Raw genomic sequence first — 27517 nt, 5'->3', positions numbered from 1 at the left:
AGCCTCAATAACATTCTTTAAAGGGATATAGAAGTGGTGAACTTGAAAGTCAGATCCTGTGTTCTTCTCTTTAGGCAAACATGCCTAAATGCCAGGTCACCATAAGAGACCGAATTTGGATTCTATGTAATTCAGTAATTGTGGGACATTTAATTGTAATAGTGATTCTAAACACAAAATGTACCTTTTAGTATTTCCAAAATCATCTTAAAGAAGTTGAAACATCTCTAATCTTGTTAACATGCATTTAAAATAAAGTAAAACAGAATGGAAAAAAGCAAACTTTGTCTATTTCTTTCCTTTTAGCCATCCTAATTACCTCCATGCTAAAAGACATCAATGCCGAAGAGAAAGATACAATAACATTTGAAGTCACTGTTAATTATGAAGGCATCTCATATAAATGGTTAAAGAATGGAGTAGAAATAAAATCAACTGATAAATGCCAGATACGAACAAAGAAGCTTACACACTCCCTCTCCATAAGGAATGTACATTTTGGTGATGCAGCAGAATATACTTTTGTTGCTGGAAAAGCAGCTTCATCAGCTACTTTATATGTGGAAGGTACTTGCTCTCTTGATTTGTATGTTTAGCAATTTCTCGGGCTTAAATAACATCACAGCACTCATTCTACTTTTTTCTTCTCTAGCTCGTCACATTGAGTTTAGGAAGCATATTAAAGACATCAAAGTGGTGGAGAAGAAGAGGGCTATTTTTGAATGTGAAGTATCAGAACCTGACATTCAGGTCCAGTGGATGAAGGATGGGCAAGAACTCCAGATTGGTGATAGGTAAATTATTGCTTCTACACCGTAATAACTTTTGGTGTGTGTTTTCCCACATGAAATCTCTAGCTTACTTTCTTTTCTTATGTCCTCAGGATGAAAATTCAGAGAGAGAAATATGTCCATCGTCTCATCATTGCTTCCACGAAGATGTCTGATGCTGGTCAGTACACTGTAGTAGCAGGTGGAAACACATCCAGTGCCAATTTGATAGTGGAAGGTCGTGACATTCGTATCAAAAGTGCCCAGAAAGATATTCAGGTAAGACCTATACAGATTAATAAATATTTCACAGCTTTGTCACTCAAAGAATAATGCAAGGGAAGGGCAACAATATCTAACCAGAGAGAGTCATAGCAAAAAAATCTGTAATCATAAGGTCAGAACCTTCACCTAAGAAACTGGAAAGTGAGACCAGAGGAAAAAACAATATTACTTCTATTATTTATTCTTTTTCAAAGGTCATTGAGAGACAAAGAGCTGAAATTGAATTTGAAGTCAATGAAGATGACATTGAACCACAGTGGTACAAGGATGGTATTGAGATCAACTTCCAATACGAGGAAAGATACAAGTATGTGGTGGAAAGGAGAGTTCATCGAATGAGCATCTTTGAAACCACTTACTCTGACGCTGGGGAATATACTTTTGTTGCGGGACGGAATAGGAGTTCTGTTATTCTTTATGTGAATGGTATGTGGCCCCACAACCAATGTTTTGACTGTATTTATTACTCAGTGGTTTTCTGGTTTTTATATGTCTTCTCTGGAATTCTAACTCTTCAAAGAAAAAAAAAAAAGAGAGATAATTTGGAACACTACTGATTTCTTCATGTACATAAATGTTTCTTGCCCTATTGAAGTAGCTGGCTAGTGGATAAAAACACCATAGCAGTTTTTTTCCCATGGTATTTACTTAGACCAGAAAATTCTTGAGTCTAAATAGAACTACTTTGTTCATATGGACAGATATGCCTTTCCAGAGTGATCAACCTAATAATTCTTGTACACATTTTGCCAGAAACACTTACACCAACACAGCTAATTACATTAAGGCACTTGCTGCTAAATCACTCCCCCTGTACCAAGGGCAAGGGCAGACTTTTATGGACACAAAAGATTAGGAATAATAAGGGATTGTTTTGTTTAATTATTTGCAAATAATTTTCAATCACTAATAATATTAATAATGAGATATCTCTCTCTTTCCTTCCTTCTCCTATATCTCTTTGCCACTTCACTTCCCTTCAATTTTCAGCTCCAGAGCCACCCCAGATTATTCGGGAGCTAGAGCCAACTACTGTGGAGTCTGGCAAACCTGCCCGCTTTTGTGCTATTGTATCAGGCAAACCCCAGCCCAAAATTTCCTGGTACAAAGATGATCAACAGCTTTCTCCAGGTTTCAAGTGCAAATTTCTTCATGATGCACAAGAATATACTCTATTGCTGATCGAAACTTTCCCTGAAGATGAAGCAGTGTACACCTGTGAAGCAAAAAATGACTATGGAGTAGCTACAACTTCAGCTTCACTTTCAGTCGAAAGTGAGTCTCCCATGCTCTTAACATGAAATGTAGAAATGAATGAATGAAATTTTCATTCTTGATCTTTAAAAATCACTTTTTTTTTTTCTTTTTCTGTAGTCCCAGAAGTTGTCTCTCCGGAGCTAGAAATGCCGGTGTATCCACCTGCTGTCATAATACCACTACGTGATACCGTTACATCTGAGGGACACTCTGCTTGTTTTCAGTGCAGAGTTACTGGAACAGGTGGGTTTAATGACATCCTATACATCTTTCCCTCTCTCAACATTTTTCATCTTGAACTCAGAAAAAAAATTCAGCACTATATGTTCTCTGGTCAGTCTTCCCCTAGAAGTACAGATATTTGATACACACACATAGTCAAGTGTTACCAACAAGGTTCAGTTAAGCACATCAAAGCATGGAAGTTTTAAACTATCATAAACATATTAAGTGTTTCTAAAAAGATCAGTTTGTCATAATTTCCCATAGCTTATATTTGGAAATTTCTCAGCATCTTAAATGCTAACTGATATTGGAAAACTCTATCAGTAAGATGCAGAGTTTCATGGAAGAAAAACAGTACTGCATCAAATGAACATGAATTTCTGAAGACACACACTGTCATGCCCTTAACTACAGTAACTGAAACTGTGATTCAACCTTTCTCCAAATATTTCTAAGTATCATTCTGCAAACACTAAACTGCAGTTACTTTCTTTATCCTAGCATAAAAAGTGTTTGCTAATTTTATTTTTAAGTGTAGATTTTGCTTAAGTAAGTTTTTTGATTTAGATACATAGATTGTTACTCTGCAATTAAAATATCTTTTTCCTTAGCACTCTATCAAATAAAGCTACTTTTCTCCACTTAGCAAATGGCCTTGAGTACAACTACTAGTAAAATATTCACATAGTAAACTGCAGAGTAAGATCCAGTTCACAACCCAAAGAATTTAAAATTATTTCAAGACAAACAAAACTCCAAATTAAAAAATAATCCTATGTGAAAGCTCTATAAAAATTAATATAAATTGGTTATACACATATATATGCAAATATATAAAATTTGTATTACCATTTCTTGAAATAAAGCTCCAGTTTTTTTTATTTTTTTAAAAAGCTTTAGTACAAATCTGATTCTACTTCAGAAAATTATGTCGGAAATACTGGTTCACCCTTTGTGCAATACATGCTAGTGTAATTTTTTTTTTAAGAGAACTATATTTATGTGAATATGGAACCTGCATTTACAGCACAGAATATAAGGATCCTTTCATCTAGATCACCCATTGTAGAATCACTTAGGTGGAAAAAGACCTCAAAGAACATTAAGTCCAACTCTTAACCCAGGACTGCCAAGTCCAGAAATTAATCATATTCCTAACTGCCAAACCTCCATGGCTTTTAACTGCTTTCAGGACTGTGACTCTACCACTTCATTGAGCAGCCTGTTCCAATGCTTGACAACCCTTGCAATGAAGAAATTTTTCCTATTGAAAATCTCATTTATTGAATACTCTATCCAAATGCATTTGCACACCTCTTACTTATTAAAACCTTTTATATTTGGTTAGGTAACACATGATTGCAAGTACAGTTGTTTAATGGTAGGCACTGTGCAACTGGCTATTGAAAACACTCTTCTGATAACAGTAATAGCACACTATTTGAGTAACAACATATGATTCATGATGTAGTACAATGACAGAGAGAAAAAGCTGAAGTCTGCTTCAATTCACTTCTATGTCTACAAGAATCTATACAAGTAATATATTTTATATAGGAACATATAATTATTTCTTGGGAAATATTACAAGTATTATTTGCAACAAAAAGAGGAAAGGTGCTGTGCTTGGCTTAAGAATGTTCTGTTTTAATTTCTTAACCTGATTACCTCAAGCTAGATATTTTATAGCCTGTTTAATCATGTAACTGTAGCAAAATCACATTTTTAAAAAGATACTTTATCTGACTTTATCATACCATACCAAAATAGTTTTAAATTTTTACACTAACAGAGTTAAGGAAGAATGATTTTTACTCAATAATATATCAGCACCAGAATCAGTTTTCCCATACAAATATTTCCAGTGCACAAATCAAAATCTAAAGCAACAAGTAGGCCACTTTCCATTCATCATACTTTGCCATAATAATACAAGTCACATTTAAATTTAGAAGTTTGAGTTTATAAGATTTTTCAAAGGTATAAATATAAAAATAGTGTTTACTTGCTATTATTATATCATAACTTAGACCTTTTTGTTTTCTATCTTTTGCCTGAGCAGATCTGAAAGTGTCTTGGTACAGCAAAGAGAAGGAGATCAAACCGTCACGGTTTTTTAGAATGACTCAGTTTGAAGACACTTACCAGCTGGAGATTGCTGAAGCTTATCCAGAGGATGAAGGGATCTATACCTTTGTGGCAAGCAATTCTGTAGGCCAAGTGACCAGCACTGCTACCTTGAAGTTAGAAGGTACACTGTGCCATTAAAGAAGTTGTCTTGTTCAGGTCATGTTCCAATAATCATCTTAATATACACTGATATCAATGTGCAAGTTGTTGTCTGTCATGTCTTTTAACTCAATTAACTGCTGCCATTTACAATGTCCACAGCATACATTTTTGTCTCCAAAATATATGTCATGAACAGAAAAAGGTATTTCAAGATTTTTTCATGTTCCATGCCCCCTTTTAATTTATTCCAGTCTTAGGATCAGTCATGCACCAAAGATCGTAAAAACATTCTTTCTAATGGAATTTTTTTGCTTACATATTCTTTGATTTGCCTTGTGAAGACAATCTAGTAGCTTTTGTATAAAATAAATTACTTTGAAAATTTTGAAAAGCATCTCAAATAGAGGTATGTAATGGGTACTTGGGTAACTGAAAAGAAATAGTTTGCATTCATATGAATTAATGAAACATTGATCAAAATTTTACAGCAGAAATAATGTTTGGAAAATTTGCTGTTCTATATAGTTCTGGATATTATTTAGCCATAAATATTTTGTTTTCTTTTTGCAATAGATTTTATAAATGATGAATGAAAATAATTCATGCTGTTACGTTGTGATTTAGGAAAAAAACTTGAATGAGAGAGAAAATTCATTGTAGTGTAGGGTAAGAAATTAAAAGTTGGCATGCTTCTTTTCAGGATTTAAAAATGTTGAAGAAGTTACATCAGAGTCCCCTTGGCATGTTTCTTCATCTGTTTCACTTAAGGAGGAATCTGTTGGCCAAAGGCCCACCTTTACCCAGCCTATTTCAAGCTGCAGGGTATGCAGCGGGGAATCAGTCAGATTTCAAGCTAGAGTCTCTGGCAGGCCCAAACCAAAAATCCAGTGGTTTCATAATCAACAACTCATGTTGCCAAAAAAAGACTTAGTTTTCCACTTTGATGAGTCTACAGGCACAGCTATACTCATAATAGTAGATGCTTTCTTAGAGCATGCTGGCCAATACTCTTGCAAGGCAAGAAATAGTGCTGGAGAAACAACTTGTACAGCTACACTTACAGTGACTGCAGAAGGTAAAGCCCCATTTTTACTTCAAAGGGATTCAGTTTGTTGCATACCACACTTTTATGCTCTTACTAATTTTTTCCTTGTTTCACACCTTTTCTTTCCCACCTAACTTTAATAGTACCCTCAGTAACCCAGCCACTCTCATTTCTTGTCTTTAAGCTGTAACATTTGGAAATTTTCAAGTTTGCATCTCAATATAGGTCAAAGAATAAAAATGCTTTAATGAAGGCATCCAGGGTTTTAAACAAGTGATTTAATGATCTTTATAGCAGTAACTGAGGTATTTTGCACTATTCTGTAGGGGGGAAAAAAAAGATAAAAAAGAAAATACCTCCTTTTAAAGATACTAAAGTGGACTACTTTAGTGAAAGAAGAGACAAGCATCAACTGCATGACTAGCCTAGGCATCACTTGTCATTCATACATGTGAATGGATAACTTCTGTGTCAACAGAGTAGTACATCTGGCATGCTGTGTTTTCAAATGAAGATCATTCATTTTCATCCTCCATGCGGTTTGATTTTGTTCAGAGCATGGCACAGTAAAATTCTTTAGATACTAATGTTGTTGTTTTTGTTACTTGATTACACAGTGCAAGCCCTAGATAGGCAAAGTTCTGGGAAAGATGTAAAAGAGTCTATCCGGTCACAGTCTATATCAGAACTTCATGTTTCTCCTCTCACAAAGAAGAACATTGAAACTTATCAAAAAGAATTTAAATCAGTGCAACAACCATCACGGGAATTGCGTGTACAGGTTTTTGAAAGTGTATCAGAAAGTTTGACCATGGAGGCTACATCAACAGAAGAAATTAAAGCCATGCACACATCAGTCCACTCTCAAACATCTCAGAGCACCAAAATCTCTATGACGACCTCTCAAGAAAAGAAAGATGTCCCTCCAAAGATTCTCTTGCAACTCAGAGACCTAACTGTGAAATGTGGTGACATTGCTCAGTTCATATGTGCCTTAGAAAATGAATTCTATGAGTTTCTTTGGGCTCATGAAGGTAAAAAGATAGAGCTGTCTGAAAAATTGAAGATATCACAAAACGGAAATGTTCTTCTGCTTACAATCCTAAATGCCCAGCTGTCAGATCAAGGACTGTACAGTTGTACTGTGTATAATGACTATGGAGGGACAACAACTTCTGCAATACTAACAGTCAAAGGTGGTTATCTGACTTTTAACATTGCTTAATTTTGCAGCTTCGTTATAACTGCCTAGAGCTCACTCATATTACTTTATTATCAGCATTTAATTGAGAAATCTCTAGTAATAATGCTCTGGAGTTTTTCCTCCACATTTACAGCTCTATTTGTAAGTGACATGTGCAGTACTGGGAAGTTGGTACTATAACTTTGTGTCTCTTCCCATAGAGTCGCAGGTGTCTCAGGCTTTTTATTCCTCATAGCCTTCATGACATGCATGATATTTTGTTAATTTCTGAAGCAGGAGTTTAAGGAAGAAAAGAATGAGAGATGTAATTTTTAATTAGATACCTGGTCATTTCTAACTCCAGCATGTTTCCAACAAATTCAAGATTCCAATTCCAAAGTTAGCAGTTTAACTTAATGTACTTGAAAGGATTAATGGGTGCAAGTATTGTATTACTGCAATAATGAACTGTCTTCTATCTTTCACTCTTCCTAATATGTAATTATTTACTTTTTGCTTAAACTCCTTCTACCTCTTCCTGACATCCATGTATTAAAATGTTAGTAGTATTATCCCTAGTGAAGACCCAAAAATGTATTGCCACCACAGGTGATAGTATTTCTGATGAGCTCAAAGGAATCAAGAACAGAAAACTAAAATGAATAATGAAAAAAGGCATAGACCCTGTTGATCTGGCTCTTAATTACTGAAACTTCTTTCTTCACTACAGAGCTGCCAAAAGCACTTTACATAATCTTCTGCTACTTTCCAAATTAAGGATCTAAATTAGAAGCAAAGATGTGCTTTTTTTTAGTCACTGTGGTTCAAGACTTTGCCCCATGAAAGACCCACAGGCTTAACTGGTACCTAGAGTTAGCCTAACAGGAATAGAGCTCTTAAATGTGCAATCACTCATGGTTAATAGCACTGTTTTAGCACTAATATATGGCATATTCTATCAATACTAATTACTGGGTTTTCCCCCCATAAGTATAAGGATTTTTATTCCTGCAAAACATCTGACCTAATCCTTTTCCTAACTTTATTCTTACCTAGCAAAAGAAGCACAAGCCAAAGCAGTAACAAAAATTACTCTTGAAACAGATTCTAAAACCTTTAAAGCAGCCAAAGATTGCCAGTTTAAAGCATCTGAAGTGAAGCAAGACTCATCAAAGAAAACCTCGAGCTTGTTTATATCTACATCCCAAAGACCACACGAAACCGAGAAGCAAAGAAACAGAGTATACTATCCTGATGTTGTGCCATATGAAGACATCACAGAAACTGATGCCAAAGCACCAGATTTTCTCGAAACTCTGCCTTCAGAAACCACTGTAAAAGAAGGAGATGATGTGTTTCTCTTTTGCATAATGAAAGGTGTGCCTACACCTTGCGTAGTCTGGCTGTGCAATCAGCTAATAGTTGAGGAGTCCGCACTGTGTTCCATAAAACATAATGGGCCACTATGCAGTTTAAGATTGTTGAAAGTTGGTCAGGACCACGAGGGTATATACAAGTGCAGAATAGTTAACCCTGCAGGACAAGCCGAGTGCAGCACCCATCTGAAAGTGACAGGTTGGCAACTGCATGTTCCTTCCAAGTATCAATTCCTCATGCATAGCATCATAATTGCATTCCACTATATTCATTCCTTAGGAGATGATAAAGAACAAGAAGCATCTCATTAGTCTGTGGATTGTTGAATGTTTTCTTCAGGGATTTACGGCATGATAAAGGCATGTTGTTTTAGAAACTTTCCCCCACCCTGCAAAAAGAAAGCAAATCTTACAGAAAAATGTACATTGCAAACAAGTTGGAAAATATTTGATTACTTTATTCTCAAAATTTATCAGGTGTTTGAATTGTTTGGCATGCATTTATGTGTGTATGTACATGTCAGCTTGTGTCTATTTGCAAAACACATTGGATGTTTTTACTATATAAAGTGTTGATTGGCACATTTAACAACTATAGCTCAAAAATACTTGTCTTTTTTATTCTAGCTCCTGAAAAAATTGTTCATGAGAAGCTAGAGGAAGAGGTTGAAATGGAAGTGAAAGGTACAATAATCAATGAGAGTAATTATTACCAGTAATTAGTAATGTTATGAAAAGATTTTATCAGCTTCCATGAAGTGTCTGATGGGGAAAGACACACCATAAAGCATATTGGAACATGTTGCATGTTTGTTTTGATATGCAAAGGGTTACCTGCATTTTAAGGTTATTTAAGTTTTAAAATATGTTTAAAACTTCAAATCTATAATTGTGCAGCCATATTTTTAACTTTTACTTCATGCTTTGCAGCTGTTCACAGAGCTCTTATATGTTAAATTTCCTTTTGAATGCATGGAATAGTTTACTTCAGAAGGAAGTTATACAAATCTTAATTGTATTACTTTTAAACAAGTTAGCAGCCTAACATTTATTGGTTCAACGGACACTATTGGATGATGAAGTATACTAGAGAGCATTTGTTGTTTAGGTTATGTGAAAGCTACACATTCCCATTGATTCCTCGCACTTTTTTTTTACATACATTAATTCATCATTATACATCTCTTACCCTGGCTTGCAGATAGCATACGTGGTTCATGTTGCTTGCTTTTTCCCCCCGTGCATAACACTGTGAAGTTAGTGGCTGTATTAGTTCGAATAAACGCCTTCTCATTTCTTGTTACTTACTTTTTAAAAAATATATTTCAAACTATTTTTTCAATTGTTTGAACATATCTACAAACAGAGGGGTCAGAAAGGGCGTTTATTCTACTGTCTGCAAGTCAGGTAAGATTTTCTTCTTTGCCACCCAAAGATACACAGCTTTTCCAGGCAACAAAAACATATACGCAGAAGAACATGTTATTTTGAAATTCTTTTTTTGCTTGTTCAAGAAGAAATTTCCAGTCTGAAGAAAGAACAGACAACGAACGATTTTCGTGTCAATCTTTAAAACAGAGCAAGGCGTTGCGTTTATTCGAACAAATATGGTGAGTGAATTACTTTTTTTTCCTGGGTGTGTGATGAAATCTGTTGCATGCCCATTTATTTCAATATATTATTACTTTTTTACAAGCAGGTGGTAGGCAGAGCGTGACGTTGTAACCTAGTCTCCCTCTCTTGCAGGACGGCACAGGGTGGACTTCGAGGGACGCGGCACAGCGGCAGTGCTGGCGTGCCCGCAGAACCGTAAACCCATCTTCACACAGGGACTGAAGTGCAGGTCTGTCTTGGAGGGGGACCCTGCATTCTTCAGGTGCAAGCTGGTGGCGTGCCCAGCACCGCACATGGCCTGGTTCCACAACAACCGGCCCGTGCTGCAGGACTGCCGAAAGGTGATTCGCACCGAGAGCACGGAGCACACGCACTGCGCCAGCCTGGAGCTGCGGGACGTGCGGGAGCACGACGCCGGCAGCTACAGGGTGTTCGCCATCAACAGCGAGGGCTCGGCCGAGTCCACCGCCTCCCTGCTGGTGGCACGCCGAGGGGAGCGGCGGGGCCCGTGTCCCGCCGGGAATGCCGAGGGGATGCGGCAGGGCTGGGGGTGCCTGCTGCAGCAGCGGCGGGAGGAGCGGCTGCGGGTGGTGCTCCGCTGCACTGGCTCGCCCTTCGACAAGGGCCAGGAGGCCGAGCCCGGGGACCCCTCGCCAGCGCGGGGCATGGTGCGAACCATCCGCTTCCAGAGCCTGCCGCTGCGGGCGCCGTGCCGCCCCGGGCCGCCGCACGGCATGGAGCTCAGGGGCACAGTGCCTAATGCTGAGGAGCTGCTGGATGAGGAGATCCGCTGGAAGCTGCAGAGGCTGCGGGAAGCAAAGAGGGCAGCCCTGAAAAAGAAGCAGGAATTCCTCCTGTCCACGCCCCAGGAGGCACCTCCTGGGAAGCCCGGCCCTCTTAAGGTGGCTGCCAAAATGGTTGGCTCAAAGCCCCTCGCAGTACAGGTAGTGAAGCAATACTCCAGGTCCAAGGACCTGGGGGAGAGATGGCAGGTGCAAGGTGGGCTCCTGGAGCCCTGCCCACCCCTCTTCGTACAGGAGATCAAGCCCCAGGAAACTGTTGAGGGACAAAGATGTGCTTTCTCCTGCCTCTTCCACGGCCGCCCACAGCCCACCGTCACTTGGTACAACAATGACAAGCCCGTGGGGCGCATCCAGGGCACTGCTGTTCACACCACGGGGTGCTGCTCCACACTGACCTTCCCATCTGTGCTCCCACAACATGGTGGCACTGTCACCTGTGTGATCTTCAACCCGCTGGGCACAGTCAGCACCTCAGCTGGACTCCATGTGAGGCAGCGAATGCCAGCCTATAAGTACACAAAGAAGGAAAAGGAGGAGATTAAAGTGGAGGAGAAGAAAGATGAGGAGAAAGTGAAAGAGGAAAAAAGGGAGAAAGAGAAGAAGAAAGAGGAGAAAATGAAGGAGGAGGAGGAAGAAGTTGGTCTGGCCTTTGCAGCAGAGAAGGGACTGCCAGGTGCAGTTCCAGACTCAGACTTGCTGTCATTGCCTGTGGAAATCAAAATCACCGCCCCCACTCCAACGCCAGAGCAAGACACAGAGATGAGGGAGATCCCACGACTCTCTCCAGAGCAGGCTGCTTCCACCATAAAGCACAAATTTAAGTTTTCTTTTGACATGGGAAATGAACCACCCAAAATTGTAACAGAAGCCCCAACACATATTCATTGCTGTGAAGGAGAGGAAGTGGTGTTGGAGTGTGCTGTGTCTGGGCGGCCCCCACCGGTTGTGAGCTGGTCCTTGAATGGCCAGAGCCTCTCTGCCAATGAAAGACTGAGGTTTGAAGAGGGCAAGAATGGTATATACTGCTTACACCTTCAAGAGGTCTCTGTCACAGATGCTGGGCGATATTGCTGTGTGGCCACAAATGTGGCTGGAGCAGCACAGACTGCCTCTGAGCTGACAGTGCAGCCCAGGGCACCCAACCTGTATAGCAAGGGTGAAGGCACTGAGGAATTGCCTGCCATGGACCATGTTCTGCACCTCCAAGGCCTCAGCACACTTGGTAAGGATGAAGAGGAAGAAATTGCATGCCCCAAGGAGGAGGAAGCCCACCTACCCTGGTCCCTGAGGTTGTCTCCACCTCCTGGTGAGCAGTTGGAAGATTGTGAGGAAACACCTCACATCAGGAAAAGTGAGATGGAGGAAAAAATGGTGCTGGATATCACAGAAGTTTATACAAAGCAAGAAATGGGCAATACAGAAGAAAGGGTGAGTTATACAGATGGTATTTCTGAGATGAGGGAGAACAGGGGAAAAGCTGTCTCTGAGGATCACAGCTTTGGAATTGATACCACTGAATTGCACTCTACTATATCCAGGGAAGGATGTGAATTGGTGGCCAAAGACTCAGGTCACTTTTCTGAGGAGCTGGAGCCTGAAGGAGGCAAGGTGCTACCACATACAGATACTCTGTCCTGGGACATCTTGAAGTCACCATTTATGGAAGTGCAAGGACAAACACATGCACCTGAGCAGTCTGCTCTGGAAGGGGAGTGCAAGGATTTATCACTTATGGAAATGCAAGGGCAAATACATGCCCCTGAGCAGTCTCCTCTGGCAGGGGAACGCAAGGATTTATCCCTTATGGAAGTGTCAGAACAAATACATGCCCCTGAGCAGTCTGCTCTGGCAAAAGAAGGTAAAGATTTCTCATTTATGGAAGTGCAAGAACAAACACATGCCCCTGAGCAGTCTGCTCTGACACAGGAGTGTAAGGATTTATCCCTTATAGAAGTGTCAGAACAAATACATGCCCCTGAGCAGTCTGCTCTGGCAAAAGAAGGTAAAGATTTCTCATTTATGGAAGTGCAAGAACAAACACATGCCTTTGAGCAGTCTGCTCGGACAGGGGAGTGTAAGGATTCATCCTTTATGGAAGTGCAAGGGCAAGCACATGCCCCTGAGCAGTCTGCTTTGGCAAGGGAGTGTAAGGATTCACAATTTTTCATTCCGATATCACCTGTGGTGCAAGACAGAAGTGATATCTGCACAGAGTGTGATGCCCCTGCTGGAGAGGCAATGACTCCTGATGTGCCTCTTGTGGAAGAGCCAAGTGTGCCCCACCTGCAGGACCACATTGCAAGCACCCCCACAAAGGAGGAGTTTGGCTTTTATGAATTCTATGCAGGAGAGCAGCAGGAGGAACAGGACAAGGAGCAAGAGAGATCAGTTGGTATTGAGCAGGACATTAAAGGTGATGATAATCTTTGTAAAGAAGAAGCGATTGATGATGGTGGTGCCCCACACTGGAAAATACAAAGTGATAGGCAAATGCTGCAAGAAATGGAGTCTGATGCATGCAGCCCTTTGATTCGAATCCCCACTCCTCCTGGCATAGAAAACTCAGGTCAGGTTTTTACTGAGGAAGTTGAAGTTCATCTGGAAGAAGTGCATTTCAGAGAGCAGCTGTTGCCGTCTGAGCCTGACACCGAGATCATATTTGATCTGAAGAAGTTTGCAGAGCCTTTCCCAGCTGCAGAGACTGTGCACACAGAACAGGCACAAACCCCCACAGCACTGGAAAATGTGGAGGTCATCGCTGGGATCATCTCCCCAGTGCACCAACATGATGTGCTTGAAGGAGAGATGTCTCTGAGTGAGGAGCTGCGTCAGAGCTACAGGATGCAGCAGGAGGAGGTTGATGCCCAGGAAGAGGTACAGCCAAGAGAAATCACAACAGCTGATTTGCAAACACCTAATGGGGACCTTGGCAGTGTCATGGTATCTGCTGAAAAGGGACATTCTGCTGAAGAAGTTCAGGAGTCAAAGATGACTGTCTGTGGAGAGGACTCATTTCAGGAAAGAATTAATGAATTTCTAGTGGAGCCCACACCAGGTTTCCAAAGAGGAGTTCAGGAAACACATGCGTGGGAGAGTGGGGAACGACTGGAGACCATAGACTCCCAGAGTGACAGCTTCATTATGGACTTGAAAAAAGCTGCACATGAAAAGAAACCCCAGACTGGGCATCGGGCTGAAGAAGATGGTGAAGAAGTGTTTTCTGGGACAGAAAAGTTCTTTGAGCCAGGAAGGAGCAGCTTCACCTGTGAGATGGAAAGCACAGATTCCCCTGAGGAGATGCTCAGAGACATCCAGCAGGAACCAAACACAACCAAGAGCTTCTCTTTGGGGAAACTCGCACTTGGGTTAGTAATGGATGATCCTGTGGCACAGAAAGAGCAAAGGAAGGAGTCTTGGGACAAGAAGAGGACTCCCACTGAGGAAGCCTCTGAGAACAGCCTCGATGGAGAAGAAATGTGGGAGGATACTTCTGCAGGTCCAGAGCACAGTGCTGTTCCAATTTCAGAGCTGGAGCCTGATTTGTCCCTAGCCAATTATTTAAGATCCACTGGGATATATGAAACTCCAACTCTCAAAGGCACAGTTCAGGAGCACCAAGAAACTATAACTTCACTGGAAGTGGAGGAGGTTACCTTTAGCACGGTTTATGATTATTACAACAACCATCAGGAATTTGCCCGGCCCTTCTCTCCTGAGTCAGAAATGTCTATAGAGCTGGAGAGTGGGAGCAGAGAGGAGTCACCTGATTCAGACCGCTTCTACACACCACCTTCCTCCGTGGAAATCTTTGAAACTGCTTCATCAGCATCCTACCACACGCCGCTCAGCACACCCGAGCGCTACTCCACACCATCCGAGGGCTCAGGGTACAGCACGCCACCTGAGCGCTACTCCACACCATCCGAGGGCTCAGTGTATAGCATGGCCCCTGAGCACTACTCCACACCTTTTGAGAGTTCAAAATGCAACACACCCTCAGAGCAATATTTCACACCCTTTGAGGGACCCTACTCTGCATCAGGGGACAGCACGCCACCAGAACGCTACCGAACACCCACTGGGGAGTATATGGATGCCCTGACCATGCTCCCCCTCTGTGAGAGGAGGCATCAGCCTCCAGACCAGCCCCAGTCAAATGGATTTATGACCCCCTGTGAAGCTCTGGAGCCATCAGGCAGGGACATGCCACCAGCATTCCTCAAGGCATTGAGTGGGAGGAGGTTGTATGAGGGAAGCACACTGATGTTTGTGGCTGAGGTGGTGGGTGTGCCCAAGCCAGGAGTGAAGTGGTATCATAATAAGTCTTTGCTGGAGCTGGATGAGAGAGTGCTAATAGAGAAGGATGGGAACAAATATGTTCTGGAAATCACTAATGTCCAGAAAGCTGATGAAGGACAGTATCTGTGCCATGCAGTGAACATTGTTGGGGAAGCTAAAAGTATTGCAGAGGTGGAAGTTTTACCTGAAGATGGACGGTCACTGGCACTGCCACCCCCTGTCATGCACCAGCATGTTATACACTTTGACATGGAGCAAAACACATCTTCGAGGTCCCCTTCACCACAGGAAATCCTTCTGGAAGTGGAGCTGGATGAAAATGAAGTGAAAGAGTTTGAGAAGCAGGTCAAAATCATAACCAGTCCTGAGTTTAGCCCAGACAAGAAGAGCATGGTGGTTTCCCTAGACGTACTTCCACTTGCCTTGTTAGAACAAGCTGCAGGCTTGGCAGCAGGGGAGAATGAGGATATAAAAATTGATTTCCAAGTAACTGAAATGCCTCCACGCTTTGCTGTGCCTGTTACAGATATCAAGGTGACAGAAGGCTCAGATGCAGTTTTCGAGTGTGTTGTAACAGGTACTCCTGTCCCAGCAGTTCAGTGGTTCAAAGGTGACACGTGTGTGACACCTGGCACAGGGAAGTATGTTGTGAGTCAGAAGGAGGGACTCCACAGTCTGAAGGTCAAAACTGTAGGACCTTCTGATAGTGGCTTGTATCGCTGTCAGGCAATTAATAGACTGGGAGAAGCAACGTGCAAAGGCTCCCTTGTGGTCATGGCTCAGCAGGAAGCAAATGCAGTGAGCAGTGAGACAATCACAGGCTGTGAACCACACAGGTCCCAGAAGTGCGACTTGCTTTTGAGCACGACTGTGAGCCCAGGTGACCAGTCAGAAATAGAGCTGGAATTTGAGTTTGAGCCGCAGGGAGATGACTCAGAAAAGGCAATCCAACTGCTCGCAGTGACTCAACAAGAGCAGGAAGTGGAAGGGGAGAAGCATGTCAACATTAGTTTTGATGTGTTTGCAGAGCCATCAGAAGAGGAACGGGTTGAGTTTAGGGCAGAGGATTCAGAGAGCTGCAGCTTTGAGTTCCAGGTCACAGAAGCTCCTCCCAGATTTGTGAGGCTCATTTCTGATTACAGTACATTTGTAGGTGCCTCAGCGTGCTTCCAGTGTCTTGTGACTGGTTCCCCCCGTCCCAGTGTCCGCTGGTACAAGGATGGGGTGTTGTTGGAAGGGGATAGGTACTGTGCGCAGGAAGAGCAGAATGGCTTGCACAGTCTTACCATTGAAAACCTGATGCAAAGTGACAGTGGGCAGTACAAATGTGTAGCTACTAACAAGGCAGGAGCTGCTGAGACTTGTGCTGTGTTGACATTATACTAAATTTCCATAATTTATTTCAGTGTCTCTCTTGAAATACTAAGTGTTTTTATGATGTTCACTGCAGGTAAAAATGCAGCACTCATTTTAGGGGCATTGTTTTCATCTCTTGAAGGATGAAAACCACTCTGTGGGCATATTTGTGTTTCACTTAGATTTGCCTTCTTTGGAGAATTTAAGTGAGATTTAATCCATGCATAGATTTTGTGCACAGTTTCTGCACTGAGGGATATTTTAGGCTCCTTCTATGCTCCTTGCGTAAATATCTTGTAAAGATATTTTAATTTACACTCATTTGCATAGGACAAATTTTTTTGTATAATGTACACGTACCTGTGTGTCTGTAACAGTGCAATCACTACTGTTTTTTGTAGGCTAGAAATCACCTGAAAATGTAGATACCACTATTTTCTTGTGACCTAAAGCTATGGAACACTAACTTATGCTGCTGTTTAGTTTGGTATAGTTCTGTTAAAGGACTCCTTATCTGTTAAAGGAATTGGTATTCCCCCTTCTCAAAATGATGCGTCAGAACATGTTTCAAATCCTGTTTATCGTTTCTATCACTGCAAACTTCTTACATCAATGGGCTTCTTTCATGGAATTAAATGCCTTTTTTAAGTCAATTAAATTACGCTGTTGCAAAGAAAAGCAGAGCAATGGGGAAAAAAAAGAAAATTTTGCATTAGTAGAGACTGGACAGGATTTTCTTCTCTATTACCAAGTAATAAACATGAAAGCATATTTTGTACTGTATTTTTAGGAGTTAAAGGGAGAGGAGAAAGGGAGCATAATAATAACAAATCAATTATGTTACTGTAAATTCATTAAAATAATTTTGGTTGTCCCTGTATTCCAGTGTCATTTATAAAAAATGCATAGTAGTAAGAAAGTATGATATTTTTATGCAGTATTCTTGTTTCACATTAGAATTACATCTCTACATATTCTTTTTTTCTTTCTCTCTTTTTTTATTGTTAAGAACAGTAAAGTATGCTATGTATCAAGATGACTAGAAATAAGAGGAATATATTCAGTTGTGTGGCATTTTCTCAACACAGGAGATTTTTACATTAATGTTCTCAATGTGAATATATATTTTTATATTTAAAGTAATGCTAACATTTAGGGGAAATCAGCAGTAGCTGACATAATTAAATCAGAATTAAATCTGTCTTACCTAATGATAAATTAATTAAGAAAATCTGTTAAATTGAGGAAAGTTATTAATTAGTATTTCTCAGAAACTAAATGACTCTCTAATGCACATACCATCTTTCCAGTCACCTGTATATCAAGATGAGATCTTGAGTTCAAGATCCCTAAGCAAAATTGAATTTTACTTTGTTTACCTGTTAATGAGATTCTTCTAGTTATTTACAAATTGCTGTCAGTTGCCTTGCAAACAGGTTTAAGCAGAGTGGTGACTTTAAGCATAAAAACTACTCCTATAGTATGTTCAGTTATGTTCATACCATTTCTTATTTCGGAGTTTGATTTGTCCTCACAGTGAGAACACCATGTCTCAAAAAATCTGTTATCTTCTAAGACTATCCCATCACTCACCTGGGATAGTAATTTTTGTTCAAAAGATTCACCTTGCCCAATTTTGTTGCCTGATAAAAATTTAAAGTCATTAGTGGCAAGTTCTAATGACCCAGTACCCAGGCAGAATGACTGAAGTGTTTAGGTTAATGCAAATGTGTTGCTTCAGTGTCTTCTCAGTCATAACCCCTTGATGAATATTTAAGATTTTTATGTAAAAAGACTAAATTGTGCTTTGCTCTGTAAGCACAGTTAATGGTGGTAGGAAAGAGAAGCATGACTGTCTGACCCAATGTTGTGCTGGGAAGGAATTACTCCATGATGTGTCCTCAGTCCGTTCCTTGTGTAGATGTGTAGTACCGAGTCATTAAACAGCAGAGGTCCTTAGGGAGGTTGGCATGAATTGTCTGATGTTCTATGTCAGCTGTGATGTGAGGGGTCTTTTAGTTCCAAAGTCAAAGAGGTCAGAGGCCCTTTGATTAGGTCCTGCAAAATTGTGAAGTGTCTTTATTTTGCATGTAAATCTGAATATTTTTAGCACAAAGAGGCCCATAACTTGGTTTTGAAGCCATAAGCCACACAGGTCCAAGCTCATATTCACATCTGAAATATATGGTCAAGCATCTTTATCTCTAGTGGTGTTTGTGGTTTATGTAAATTTATAAGTCTTGGTTTAAGTTTTTTACATTAGCCAGGAGGACCTGGTTCACCTAAGCTACAATTATTAAATCTGGAGTAATCCAAGGTTTGAATGAACTTAGTCCGGGACAACTAGAATAGCTTGACTATCTCTTTTAAAAATTTTGTGGTTTTCATAGGAATGAAAAAGCTCACAATTTTATTTTCAGATTTAATGTGTCTTCATTTCCATAAAACAAATATCTTTAAAAAATAATTAAATATGTCTATATGTCATCAATGTATATTGAATGTTAACATGTATGGTTAATTTGTGGAATAAATATGAAATTATTTAACTCCATCACTTCTTGTACTTTATTCATTTTACAAACATATCTAAAATATGAAGAAGTATCTGTATAGTTCTTCTCTCATAAATATCCAGGAACACACGAAAGTGCACTAATTTTTGACACAGTTCTGTGTATAAAGCATTTTCCTGTACTAAAATTGGTTGCACTCTGCAATGTTTTGGTTTTTTTTTTTTATTTTATTGACCCAATTCTGCCACCCATTCTTAATTATATTAGCACAATTTATTACTGTTTTAACAAAGTTGGTAAGTAACGCTGAAGGACTGCTGTAATTTTTTTTACTTAAGCATTTCTTCTCTGCACTTGATCATTGCATGCACTGTGCTATGTCATTTATATTATGGCACTTGTGGCAAGACTAATAATTACTAAAACCAATGAGAAAGAATTAGGTGACAGAGTTTGTTCCGTTTTATATTTGTTGTTGGAGGGCTGCAAAAATTCTTATATCTCAATAAGTTTTAAAATTGAAGATACTGTAATTGAGAACTTTAGAGACAGTAGAGACATTACAGTGTCTAAAGACATTAATCCATACACATTTTTATTATTTTTTTAAACTCTTATATCTGTCTAATACTCTGGGCCTTTACTGAGGAAACTTAACTTAGTGGGGACAACAGTATTCGATTTCCAAAGGTTTTCCCTGCATTGTGCTTTTCATGAATTTTTCCATTCCTGGAAATGCCATATTTCACTGATGTTTCTATTGTCAAACATCTGCAGAGATGTTCTTGCCTCTATTTCCTCTCATTTTAAACTACTGTTGGAACTAAAGTTGTCTAATGCATATATCTATAAATTCAAAAAGGCAAGAAAACAAAAAATCTTAAAAGTCTGTTCTCTTTTTCTCTGACATTGTGGGAGTTTTAATATGCTGCACCTTGACAGGGAGGAGTTCAAATGCAAAGATTTAAATCAATCATATTATATCAAGGGTTTAAACTTGTGATGTTTGTAATAGTGATGTTGTAAACTTAAGGGTCCAATGACAAAACCAGGACAAAGCTGTTAAGGTGGAGGTAATCTTTTGGTGTGCTAGACAAAAGATAGAGTTTACAGAGATGAACTATGCATCAGAAGAAAGGTTAGTGTGCTGAAAAGATTGTGTGTTTGTTGGTTGGTTTTGGGCGGGAGGGGGTGGGATTCAATCCTAATTGTGGCATTCTGCTTTTTTTTGTTGGTGTTTTGAATTATATCAGGGTTTTAGTGCTCTTCTGCTGTACTTGTTTGCATAGGTGTACATACAAATATGTATGACACACACCACTTTAATTATATCTGTGAAATGCATTAGTGTTGCTTGTTACTTGCACAGTGCACCCTGGAGGGATATGCCTAACCCATACTGTGATGTCAGGTTTAAAGACACACGCATCCTGATCAAGATAGGAAATTCTTAAGCAACCTGACAACACAGCATGTCTTACTCATTTTGGCAAGTGTGATAGCAAAAAGACAACACAGACCTCCTGTTCATTTCTAGCTGCTGTAGAGTATTGAGAAAGCCTCCAGCTATAGAAAAATAGATGGCCTAACACTGTGTATTGCTATCTATGAGTGTTCTCATAAATATTCTAGAAAAACTAAACAATTTTTTTCCATACAGACATCACTAGGTCTCTTATTGCCTCTTCTGAGGAAGGAAGAAATGAAGGCTACAGCAGCAGCCTTCAGTTGCCTGATAGAGAGAATGCACTTGAATTTGAGCCTGGAAAGCCAGTTTATTTCAGCAAAGCAGAGCTGAAACTTGAGGAAGAGGGCAAAGCCCCTGTTTTCCTCAAACGGGTCTCAGATGTTGAGGTCTGGCAGGGAGATGTAGCTAGGCTCTCTGTTACTGTTACTGGCAGCCCCACACCCAAAATCCAGTGGTTTTTCAACAGTACGAAGCTAACCCCGTGCATGGACTGTAAATTAGTATTTGCTGGCAATGACCACAGCCTCATCCTCCCATACGCAGGTGTGCAGGATGAGGGTGAGTATCTGTGCGTGGCCAGCAATGTACACGGTGAGGCCAGCTGCAGCGCCCAGCTCCGCATGCGCCAGAGGGAGCCGGGATTCCCCCGCTTTGCCAGGGAGCCGGGCAGCGTGCAATGTGCACCGGGCTTCACGGCAGCCTTGGAGTACACCGTGGTGGGGAAGCCATGCCCCGACGTGCTGTGGTCCAAGGGGAGTGAGCGGCTCTCCTCTGATGCGCATCGCTCCATTGCTCAGCAGCCTGACGGCTTGGGCCCTCTGACAGTGAGGGACTGCGTGGAACAGGACTCTGGGCTCTACACGTGCAGGGCCGTGAGTGCCCTGGGTGAGGCCCCATGCTCTGCTGAGGTCCTTGTGCTGCCCGAGGAACCCGCTGTGTGTAGGCAGAGCCCGGCCTTGCAGCACTCTGCAGTGGCAGAGGAGCAAAGCCCTCTTTGCTACGAGGAGGCTGGTGAGCTTCCGTCAATGGTAGAAGCATTCGGTCTTGAGCCCATGAGGGAGCCTTCAATCCTCCTTCAGCTGCAGATGAGCCAGGCAGTGTACATGCTGCCCAGGGAGGATGTCTTGCCTGGCCTGCCACCAACCTGTCTGGCAGTGCAGAGTGTTGAAGAGATGCTCACCCAGGTGGTCACAACACAAGAGAGCAGTGGACTTCTGGCACAGCCTCTGGAAACCCTCCCTGCTGGCACCCAAGGTGTGGTGCCTGCAGCAGTGATGGAGACAAAATTGCCAGGCTGCCTTGGGACTGTAGCTGCACAGATAGTCATGCCCAAAGAGAAAATCATCCCCAACACAGAAGAGCAACTGGCTGCTCTGAAGACAGAGGCTTCCCAAACCCTTCTACAGGTGTCAAGCACCACTGAGAGCCATGCCATGGATGGTGACCAAATCCAGATCCTTGAAGGCTTTCAGATAGCACAAGGTGAGCTGAAAGCTGAGCCAAGATTTCTCTCTGAATTGGCCTTCACTGGGGGCCAAGTTGTCCCCCTGGAGAACATTTCTTTCCTGGAAACAGCAAAGGAAGATTTTGCTGCAAGAATACACGAGGGACAGGCTGTGAGATTTCCTTTGCTGCTGGAAGAAAACCAGTCCATGGAGGAAGAACATGTCAGTATTTCCAAGCCACTGAAGCAGTGGCAGAGGGCAGACAGACAATCCCATGAAACAATGTACTCTTGTGAGCTCCAGCCAAGCCAAGTCCTCAGCAAAGACAGTGAGCTCACTGCTCTGGTTCCCAAGAGCTGCAGCTTAGATATAAAGTCTCAAATCAGATACGCACTGAAAGCTGCAGTGGTAAGTGAGAAAAATCTCTTGTTTTCAGAGTGGCTGGCTGATAAAGAAGATGTTAAAGTCCAGGCAATAAACCTCATCAAGGAGAATACACATACCTTGTGCACGTATGTTGTGACCACAGGAGGATGCAGTCCCATAGAAATCCAAGTCTCCTTGGGAGAAGTCAACATTCAGACAGCTGACCAGAAAACAGTCTTGAAGGAAGTTTTCTATTCCTTTCTTTATGAAGATAAATGTTCCCTGACTGGTGAAAAATCCAAAGCATTGCCAATCTCTGCCAGTCCACTTCTGTCAGGCTTTGAGCTGGAGCCCCAGCAGGCTGAGAGGATTATGGAGGTAGAAATACCACTGGAACACCCTTTGTCTGCACAAGTAATCAACACTGTGGCTGAGCATGGTCTAATCAAGGATGTGGGTGCAGCTGTAACCACTGCTGATGCAGCCTCTGCAGATGTTCTTACAGAGACACCCACAGAGACACTGAAAAGAAAAGAGAAAAGAGAAGAAAAATGTGAAGAAGAGGGCAGAGATGGTCTGGAAACTAGAGCTGGAAAGCAAGAGGATGAGCTGGGCAAAGAAGATTATCCCATCATACACAGCAAGCTGGTTGACACTGTTGTGGAGGAAGAGGAGAGTGTCAGGCTAGTGTCTGTCATAACAAATGCCAGAGAGGTGAACTGGTATTTTGAGGGTAAACTGGTCTCTTCAGGCAACAAATTCAAGTGTTTGAAAGATCAGGACACATACACACTAGTAATAAGCAAAGTGTGCGGGGAGATTCACCAAGGAGAGTACACCTGTGAGGCACTGAATCAAGGTGGAAAAAAAACAACAGCAACAAAACTCACAGTTGTTAAAAGAGGTTGGACTGTGGGGATAAAATGATCTTTTTAATTCACTGCTCTACTAATGAACCTCCCCTACTATGTGGATCTTTGGACAGGCATACAATATTAATACCATGATGCCACTAATCAGAGGGCCACCTTTCTCTCTGGGTTGATGGTTCCCTTTTGCAAAGCCTCTCACTTCCATTATGCCAGTCTTTGGTCAGAAACTTTTTTGTTTCATTGCACTAGCATGGTCAGGACAAAGCTGTATCTCAGTCCCAACCATTTCTCCTATTCTTGCCTGAGAAGTGGACCTGCTCTTCCTGTTTTTCTCACTGCTACACCCTCTCTCACTCCTTAGAGTCATTGCACTTCTCATTCACATCACAATTTCTCACAACTCCAGGATAGATTACTATATATTTATATCCTATTGCTATTGTGCATTGCTATTTCACTTTGTTTTTCCAGTGAGAGCTTTTTCCTGATGTCATTATGCAATGTAAGACTGTCTGTCCACTGAGTCTAGTACTGCTTTCATTTCTTACAGATATTTTTTCTTTTACAGTCACTTTATGTAAATTACAAGTATGTCACCTTTTTGCATTTTTTTTCAGTCAGTCACTTAATTTCAGAATGTCAACAGGCGGGGTTTTGAGTTACTCTCTGCTTCTAATTTCAGTTGCACCGATCCTGAGGAGAAGGCTTGAACCCTTGGAAGTGGCTGTAAATCATGTGGCCAAGTTTACCTGTGAGGTAGAGATGGCTCCCAATGTCAAGTTCCAGTGGTACAAAGCCGGACGAGAGATATATGATGGGGACAAATACTCCATTCGCACCTCCAACTACCTCTCCACACTGGAGATCCCAAGGCCTCAAGTTGTTGACTGTGGGGAATATAGCTGTAAGGCTTCCAACCAGCATGGCAGTGTAAGCTCTACAGCTGTTTTAACAGTAACTGGTAAGTACAGACTTCCAAACACTTCTCCTTTTCCATAAAATACCTTGGCGTCTTGTAATGCTTTCACTGCTATACTTGCACATGTTTATGGTAGGACTCTTGGTTGCCATCATAATACATAATCCATACCTAGTTTTGGCAGGCACAAGCATAGAAAAGGAATAACTTTTGAGACTGATGCTTTTAGGGGCTTTCTGTATAAAGAGAAGGGAATCAGTGTGAAAAGTTTCAGAGGGAAAGAAAGAAGGGGGAAAGAGAGCAGGAAGAAACAGCATGGGATTGCTTTGTGAATATATTCTTGAAGAAGGTTTATTTAACACAAGAAACTTTAAAAACTGTTTTCTTGGTGTAATAGTCACTGTGTGATTATCCTAGTGCCTTAAATTTATCCTGCAACTATATTTGTGACGCAGGTTATGCAGATCTGCATACCTGAACATCTTGGTGCTGTGACCAAAGGGGAACTCTGTGACTGGGGAAATAGTTCTTCTTAAACAAAAAGAGGTTTAAAGAGTTTCAATCTGCAAATTTTTTGCATATTGAGAGCTATAGAGCGGGGGTTTTTCTTAAAAGAAAGCAACAAACAAAAAGTCACCATCTTTTGGCTGTTTCTTTTATGATGACTTTTTTTACTCTGACTTTTCTCTTTCTGGGAGGAGTCCTTATGTGGTCTTTGCTAAGTGCTAGGTGCTAGAGACTAGAAAAAGGTGCATGAACAGTGAAATGCATGCAGACTTTCCCATCTTGCGATAACACTGAGCAAACATGTCAGTCTTGGAGGAGGAATTTCTGGCTTTTTGTTTATTTTCCTTTAGTTCGTGCATTGCTCCAGAGAATCAAAATGCCTTCAAGCTCTGCAGCAATACATAGACTGAAGAAGTACAAAACCAAAAGCCAAAATGTATCATCTTTAACACCTCTTATCTCCTTCACTGCTGTTTTCTTTTGCTTAAGAGTGTCCAGTGACAAGCTGGTCTCTCTTGCTCACTGTCTCTGGCAAATGTGGCTCTGTTCCTCACCTCTTGATAACATTGAACCCCTTTGTTTTGCAGAGGCATTTCCGCCAACATTTCTTACCAGACCTGAACCTATTACTACTTTTGTTGGCAAAAGTGCCAAGTTCCTGTGTACTGTTTCGGGCACTCCAGTCATCGACATCACCTGGCAGAAAGATGGAACAACTATTTCACCTTCAGACCACCATAAGATCTCCAAAGTGGAAAATAAACATGTTTTAGAAATTTCCCTTCTTACCACTAGTGACAGAGGGGTTTACACATGCAAAGCTTCCAACAAGTTTGGGGCTGATATTTGCCAGACTGAAATGGTCATTATAGACAAGCCGCACTTCATTAAAGATTTGCAGTCAGTACAGTCAGCAGTTAATAAGAAAATACGCCTTGAATGTCAGATAGATGAAGACAGGAAAGTAACTGTAGGGTGGACAAAGGATGGAAACAAAATCCCTCCAGGCAAAGATTATAAGATTTACTTTGAAGACAAAATAGCCTCACTTGAGATTCCTCTGGCTAAGCTCAAGGACTCGGGCCACTATGTGTGTACTGCTTCAAACGAGGCAGGAAGCAGCTCCTCTTCTGCCAGCGTCACAGTCAGAGGTAAGATAGTTCTCACCCCTTTACCTTTTGTCTTCTTGGGTTCCCCATTTATTCTTTCACAGGCAAAAGATTTCTTTGGGCTGAAATTACACTGTGAATTCTTCTCAGACCTGCCACCTGGTCCGTTCCCTGTAAAGTCTTTTCCCCTGCTGCCTCACAGTGCACCATGTGTTACTTCAATATTTCTTTCACCGGAGAAAGTCAAGAATTGCTCCTGCCTGCAGGGGAGAGATTGATGAAGAGGGAAAGCAAAACCACAGGAGCTGCAGCTCAGCAAAGATTATGCTGATCTCTTGTGAAGTTGTATTTTTTTCTTGCTCTGGGAAGCAGTCTTTCAAAGCTTTGTATTTCAACTTTCTTTCCTTTTTCCCCTTTTCTCTTCCCCTTCTTCCCCTTTTTACCATGTCTTCCCCTCTCTTCCCTTTTCTTCCCATTTTCAGAACCACCATCCTTTGTGAAGAAGGTCGATCCATCTTATTTACTGACCCCAGGCGACTCTGCACGCCTTCAATGCAAAATCAAAGGATCTCCTGAAATCCAGGTTACTTGGTTCAAGAACAATAAGGAAATCCATGAAAGTAACACACACAGAATGTCCTTTGTCAATTCTGTGGCTGTGTTAGATATTTTGGAAATGAAAGTTGATGACACTGGGACCTACTCATGTGAAGCTGTCAACGAGGTTGGAAATGACAGTTGCACCACCGAAGTGGTTGTCAAAGGTCTGTCCTTGTTGCTGCCAGCCACATTCTTGAGAAAAACCTTCCTTCCTTCTTTTTTTTTTTTTTTTTTCATGGTTGACTAATTCTTTCTTACTGCTTTTATAGAGCCTCCATCTTTCATCCGAACACTTGAACCTGCAGAGCTAGTGAAGGGAACAAACCCCATTCTTCAGTGTGAGGTTGCTGGCACTGGACCCTTTGAGATTAGCTGGTACAAAGACAAGAAGCAGATTCGCAGTAGTAAAAAATACAGATTGACCTCTCAGAAGGCTGTTATTTCTTTGGAAGTGTCCTCATTTAATAGTGCAGATGTCGGTGAATACGAGTGTGTGATAGCTAATGAAGTCGGCAAGTGCATGTGCAGTGCCACATACATTTTGAAAGGTCAGTGGGAGACAGAAAACTCCATTTACTGAAGGGATTGGCAGAAACCTCTTATTTCATAAAATGTCTTTTCTTTGGATTTGTGGGAGGCTGGGGAGACTGGGGACAAAGAATATCTTCTTCTCTTAAAATTCTGTGTGTATCTTGAGTCTTATCTGGCATCAAACCTGTGAATTTGAAGAACATTGAGATTAATGGGCCATTAGCTCCCAGCTGGAGAAAGCACTTCAATTTGCCTGCTCTTTTGCTGAATTGCAACATGTACTGCACATACTGTCTTACAAACCTGTCTTTAAGTGGCAGATTTTATGTAATGATGTAATAGTAGATGAGTATTTTTTTCTTGTCTTTCTTCTTTGAACTAGAACCACCATCTTTTGTTAAGAAAATCGAAAATGTGACAGCTCTGGCTGGAGACAATGTTACATTACAGGCCGTGGTGAAAGGGTCAGAGCCTATTTCTGTGACATGGATGAAGGGCAAAGACATTATTAAAGATGATAACAATGTGAGAGTAACATTTGATCATGGTCTAGCAACACTGCAAATTACCGGAGTCCAGCTGAGCTCTGGTGGCAAATACACCTGTGTGGCTGAGAATGATGCAGGAAGTCAGTCTTGCTTTGGTGAACTAGCAGTGAAAGGTCAGTGGAGGAGTGCTGTGATTCCTACAGTCTCCCACCTGAGAGGTGAAGAAACTTCCTTTTGTCCTTAACACCAGT

General features: G+C 41.3%; 2 protein-coding genes across 6 annotated transcripts in view; both read left to right on the top strand.

The window, feature by feature from the left end:
• TTN (titin) overlaps positions 1 to 27517 on the top strand; it is a 239364-nt gene that overhangs the window by 30757 nt on the left and 181090 nt on the right. For 2 of the 5 annotated variants that reach the window (XM_072932287.1, XM_072932289.1), the window contains exons 36-50: positions 307 to 567; positions 653 to 794; positions 884 to 1049; positions 1250 to 1481; positions 2046 to 2330; positions 2430 to 2555; positions 4600 to 4788; positions 6432 to 7010; positions 8054 to 8572; positions 9001 to 9057; positions 23795 to 24073; positions 25126 to 25689; positions 26130 to 26411; positions 26517 to 26795; positions 27161 to 27439. In XM_072932287.1, the coding sequence (XP_072788388.1) occupies positions 307 to 567; positions 653 to 794; positions 884 to 1049; positions 1250 to 1481; positions 2046 to 2330; positions 2430 to 2555; positions 4600 to 4788; positions 6432 to 7010; positions 8054 to 8572; positions 9001 to 9057; positions 23795 to 24073; positions 25126 to 25689; positions 26130 to 26411; positions 26517 to 26795; positions 27161 to 27439 (4239 nt within the window). Of the gene's footprint in view, positions 1 to 306; positions 568 to 652; positions 795 to 883; positions 1050 to 1249; positions 1482 to 2045; positions 2331 to 2429; positions 2556 to 4599; positions 4789 to 6431; positions 7011 to 8053; positions 8573 to 9000; positions 9058 to 20621; positions 23145 to 23794; positions 24074 to 25125; positions 25690 to 26129; positions 26412 to 26516; positions 26796 to 27160; positions 27440 to 27517 lie in introns of all 5 variants that reach the window. The other 3 variants (XM_072932288.1, XM_072932291.1, XM_072932290.1) reach the window with 2 other exon arrangements.
• Positions 9990 to 18999, top strand: LOC140684567 (uncharacterized). The gene has a single exon (XM_072932292.1). The coding sequence runs from the start codon at positions 10281 to 10283 to the stop codon at positions 16473 to 16475; it is 6195 nt and encodes a 2064-aa protein (XP_072788393.1). The 5' UTR covers positions 9990 to 10280; the 3' UTR covers positions 16476 to 18999.

The sequence above is a fragment of the Taeniopygia guttata genome, chromosome 7 (genome assembly GCF_048771995.1).
Source record: "Taeniopygia guttata chromosome 7, bTaeGut7.mat, whole genome shotgun sequence".
NCBI lineage: Eukaryota > Metazoa > Chordata > Aves > Passeriformes > Estrildidae > Taeniopygia > Taeniopygia guttata.
This window is presented reverse-complemented; position numbering and strand designations above follow the sequence as displayed.